This window comes from Glycine max, chromosome 1 (genome assembly GCF_000004515.6).
Source record: "Glycine max cultivar Williams 82 chromosome 1, Glycine_max_v4.0, whole genome shotgun sequence".
NCBI classification, from domain to species: domain Eukaryota; kingdom Viridiplantae; phylum Streptophyta; class Magnoliopsida; order Fabales; family Fabaceae; genus Glycine; species Glycine max.
Window position 1 is genome coordinate 40,511,156 of NC_016088.4, and position 5,494 is coordinate 40,516,649.

At 27.1% G+C, this 5,494-nt stretch overlaps 1 protein-coding gene across 2 annotated transcripts; it reads right to left on the reverse strand.

The window, feature by feature from the left end:
• Positions 1-2,272: 2,272 nt before the first annotated feature.
• Positions 2,273-4,638, reverse strand: LOC100527430 (uncharacterized). Of its 2 annotated transcripts, XM_041014938.1 has the most exons (4): positions 4,588-4,638; positions 4,248-4,518; positions 3,434-3,556; positions 2,273-2,967 (listed from the first exon to the last, which is right to left on the reverse strand). In XM_041014938.1, exons 2-4 carry the CDS (start codon positions 4,456-4,458, stop codon positions 2,693-2,695), a joined length of 609 nt encoding a protein of 202 aa, XP_040870872.1. In that variant the 5' UTR covers positions 4,459-4,518; positions 4,588-4,638; the 3' UTR covers positions 2,273-2,692. The 2 variants fall into 2 exon arrangements, with proteins under 2 accessions (XP_040870872.1, NP_001235969.1); NM_001249040.2 differs by lacking the exon at positions 4,588-4,638 and having other exon boundaries at positions 2,639-2,967; positions 4,248-4,505.
• Between the last annotated feature and the right edge of the window lie 856 nt (positions 4,639-5,494).

A 5,494-nucleotide genomic window follows, 5' to 3' on the forward strand; every position in this document is an offset into this window, starting at 1 on the left:
AAGATTCCTTATTGAATTTGCAAGTGTTTTGGCCAAGGAATATTTTGAGAGTGATAAAACAATTTGGTTTTTAGAGGATAAGACAATGTTGTTCAGAAAAACTCTAAGAAATTTCGTATCCCAAGTCACCTATTTATAGGCTTTTGATGACCATTCAAAAACTTCTTGAACAGTTGTGACTCTTAGGAGTTATTTTCGAAAATTCCTTACTGGTAATCGATTACATAAATGTGGTAATCGATTACATAGTTAGTTTCTGAAGAGTTTTGACTTTTCAGACTTGAAATTTGAATTTTTTGTGTCTGGTAATCGATTACACAAATGATGTAATCGATTACAAGCTTTTAAAATTTAAATTCAAATTTATAAAAGTTGTTTCAAACAATTTAAACTTCTGGTAATTGATTACATACCTTGAGTAATCGATTACATGCTTTTAAATTCAAATTCGAAATTTTTAAATTGTTTCAGAAATCAATTTAGCCACTAGTAATCGATTACATCCTCTAGTGATCGATTACCAGAAAGAAAATATCATATTTTTTAAAAGATAATTGTTCTTAAAAAACTTTTGTAAAATATTTCCTTTAGTCAATTAAGGAATTCTTTCTAAGATCCTAACTAAGTACATTGTTCTTCTTGCATTTCTGAATTCTTGACTTGAATCGCACTCATCTTTGACATCATCAAAACTTCATATCATTATGCTTCTACATGCACTAGTAGTGACCTAGAGAATACTTGTGTAGCCAGGAGTGACACGATAAAATACTTGTTTGTAATCAAGCTTTGATTAGTGGAATCATTCATAGTAACTCTGTTTGAGTGAACCAATATAAACCAAGTGTTTCTACTTCTCTCCCTTAAGCTATCTTGTTATTATTCTTCTACGCTTACTTTGACATACTTAGTCGCCAAGTGTCTATTTGAAAAATCTTTGTGAAAATCTTATTTACTTATCACTAGATGATAATATTTTGTTTTCACCAAAACTTGTTTCATATCAGTGGAAAACATAGTCAGTATCTATGTTTTCCATAATTCTTTGTGAAAGAGCTTTTATTTGCAAAAAGTTATTATGTTTGATTAACACATTATTCAATTTCTCCTTCTAGTGTGAATGTTGATATATATATATATATATATATATATATATATATATATATATATATATATTATCTTCAAAATTTAAATATGGTCCTATGCATATGAGATATCTCTTGTATTTTTAATATCAATTGAATAGTTTAATTTAACTTACTATCTCTTTCAATCTATCATTTTTAATATCTTTAATTCTAACTTGAATTTCAATATTTTCTTAAAATAAATTATCAATAACTAAAAATAGCAAATAGCAAAACATAAATTATTTATCATAAATCTAAAATATAATTTATATGTTAAAAATATTTATTTATTTATTTATAGAAAAAATTAATTATAATATATATTTATATATTAATTAGAAATATTTATTTATTATATATTATAAATTTTAGATGTATAAAATAAATATTTATTTTATGCAATGCAAGGCTAAAATACTAATTTTATCTTTTATGTTTTGTTGCAATTAGTTAGTGTGATTTTAAATAAAATTGATGATAGATTAGATTTTTTAAGAATTTTATATTGGTTGTAAGCCTAAATACAGTCATGGACATTTAAGAATTATAATGACAATTCTTTAAATTTAAATTCCCTATTTCTTTACAAGTTTCAGTTTTTTATTTCACAAAACATTTCTAACAATTATATTATGCTTTTTAATTAATTACTTTAAAATTACTCAAATTTGTAATGATGTGAAGGTAAGATGTGTTTTTCCTCATTCTTTTGGTCAAGATCTAGAAAATTATTTGTTGATCTATCCTATATATTTTTTTTTGGAAAAATGCTAATCACATTCTTATAACATGAAGTTATAAAATTGACTTAGAGGTTAAAAAAAAAAGATTTTGTGTTTTCGAATTTATCTCACTAGCAAAAACTATTAACATTACAACCAACAACCAATATTGAACGATAAAAGAAATTTTTCAGTTACATTATCTTTCTAACACTATGTATTTAATTGATAGAAATTTATTAAAAATCATTCATTTTAATAATTTTTTTCTCACTCTATTTTGATTTAAAATAGGAACCTACTAAAACTAATAATTTATAATAAATTTTAATCATGAGAATATTAAAATAAGAGTGAGGGAGAAATTGTTACTAACATTTATCGTTTTCGAGAACAATAACTACTAAATAATGCACCAGATTTAACAAAACAACACTTTTATTAAATCGAATTCAAAAGTAAAAGATCAGAACCATACCCATGTTACTTCTTAGGTACATCACCATGTTATTTTACAACAACGACCTAGATCTACGATCTCCACCCAGCTAGTGGAGAAACATCTTAATATCCTAGTAATTCAATGCAATCGGATCAGAGGCAAGATACTTCTTAACAGAAAAAACATAATAAAAAATAAGACATAACTCAGTGTTTTTAATGATATTCTTTAATAAAAATTAAAATTTTATCTCAATAATTTACATCAATAAAACGTCTATTATCATATAAATTGGCGAGATAAAATTTTAATATTCATTAAAAAATAACTCAAAAATCACCTGACTTAGTCAACCTAAGTTTTATCCCAGAATGGCAGAATGAACGTAGGAAAGTTACTCATGGTGAGAAATCAATTCTGAGCGCAGGCTTTCGGATTACACGTTGAACCGATTCTCTGTACTTAACAAGTAGTTGCTCTCCCATGTGACGAAGGACCTCAGCTTGAACTAACAACATTCCAGCACTTTCAGCCAATTGCTTTGTCTCTTCCAATTTATGTTCATTTTCTGCAGTTGAATTAATGCTCCTCTTGATCTTCACAACATATTCTCCGACGCGCTCATCAAGGTCCACATGTACAGTGACCCCTGAGCCTGCCTCTAACATTTGTACTACAAATACAACGCGCATGCTTGTGTCAATATCATGTGAGTTTGTTAACTTTTTGAAGGAAAAATGTGTTTTTAGCTAGTCTACAATTAATGTTATTATATTGTTGTATCAATAAATTTGTTCATTAAATTTTAAGAAACACATAAATTTAATCTCTTTTCCGAGAATTCATCATGCATTTTATAGTTACCACTTATGATATATATATATATATATATATATATATATATATATATATATATATATATATATATATATATATATATTAAATTTAAAGACCAAATTCATCAATATAAAAGTATAAAAACTTAATTTGATCACGTTTAACCGAAAATATAAGTATTGATAACACATTTAATTTCTTTTTTCAAAATCAATTATAATTGTCAAGATCGATTTTGATTGGACTAACCCTACACTCCTCATATATTGGACATGCGAAAATCCAACGTAATAGAAGCTTACCCGCTGAATCAACGTCTGATATGCTACGATTGGTCGAGACGGAGGGTTGAGATTGTGGACTGCCATTTCCTTGGGGAGAATGTGGGTCAACGATTGATGAATAATTAGACGGTGCAGCGTTTCCTGATGAGACATGAGAATCACATGCATACATATTTAATTTTTTTTTTTTTTTATCTCTTGTAAGGATACACTTGGCAAGAAAAAGTAAAGTAATTAAGCATCCTTCGTTAACATCAGTAATATAAACCAAAGGATGTAAACTATATGTCTTAGTGCATCTTTGATTTACATTTAAAAATGTTATGAGACATATTTTAATATAATAAATTCAACGGATAAAATAAAATTAACATGAAAATAAGAATCTTATAGATCTGCTGGTAAAATTACTTTTATCTCAAACATAATTTTACAATAGATTGTAAAAGTGATTAACAACCTTATCAATGAGTTAGTTTAACAATTTTCAGTTATATACTTTCAACTACTCACTAATTTTTCACTTTTTAAGGATATTTTGTGTTAATTTTGTCAAATATAACTATAATAGGCTGTATCTTAATTTCTCTAAAATTATTTCATGATTTTTCATGCTTAATATCAATTCATACAAAATAAATGAGAAAAATAAAGAATAATTTTAAAAAAGTTATTATTGAAATACGTTGATTCCTTGTTGAAATAGAAAAGTAAAACTTTTTAAATTCTTTTCAAAATCAATTTTACTTGTCGAAATTGATTAATTTTGGAAAACCAAAATCAATTGCAGGTTATTTTAGGTGCCAATATCAAGTACTGTTGTACAACATACCCGCTGAACCCTTGGAGTCCGAGGATGGCGTTTTCTCGCTGTCAAGCATTGGCTGAATAAACGACGGAGATGATGTGTTGATGTTGTCTGTGACCTTAACTGCGAAAAAGGTTTCACCTGGTTGGACCTTTGTCTTCTTAGTATGCCTTGTTGTGTCATCTCCGGGACTGGTTTCGGTGTCCGGCTCCTTCCTCTTAACTTCAACCATCATCACCGTTTTGAGTCCCACACTTACCCTTGGCTTTCCTTATGAGACATGAGAACTGCAGATCTGGCATACAGGTATTTATATTAGATTCCGGCTTAAAAGTAGCCTTTTACCAAGAGAAGAATTTTTAACCTTTGCACAGTCCTCGTGACTCATGCCTACTCGGCTTGAATTGATTAACCAGAATACAAAGGTGTCACTTAAATATATTTTTGTCCCTTAAATTTAAGTTATTTTTTTATTACTTTAAATTTAAAGTTATTTTTTTGTCTTTAGAATTTGTATAATGTTTTTTCAGTTCCTCTTTATCATGAGTCAAATGGAGAACAAGATATTACAACTTGTCACTGCTCTTGATCGCAAGAAATTGATTTTTTATTTTAATTTATAAAATATGACTTTTGACCATTTAAAACTTCCATAATTAAGTCAAATAGAAAAATTAAATTGTAGTCATCAAAAGTTGCTACAAATTGTGAATATTTTATTCTCTATTTGACTCACATTACGCACACGAATTAAAAAGAATATTTTATGAATTTTAGGAACTAAACAAAGCAACTTCAAATTTGAAGGACCCAACATAAAATAACCTAAATTTGAAAGATTAAAAACATATTTAAGCCTATAAAATATTTATATTAAAACTTCACTGAATGAGTGTATGTAGCTCAATTTGTAACACACTGAGTATATAAAAAATAATCTAAGTTCGATTCTCACATAATACATCCTTGGAGAAGAGTGTGCAACTTTAAGTGTGATTAAGTTTCAGATCAAAGATTAATCCCATAATCAACTCAAAGAAACGAAACTTATGAGAATACTTTAGAGTCTCACTGGGGAACCAAGTAAAAAATATATATTAAAAGTTTACCATTTTAAAGCACTAAAACCTATCATTAAGGACTAAAATTAAAAAATAAAATTTATAGAAATCAAAGTCACAAGAAGAAAATATTAAGGACTAAAATGAATATCTTCTAATATAAGAGAGATTAATATAAAAACTATACCATTTTATAAGGAATTCAATAGT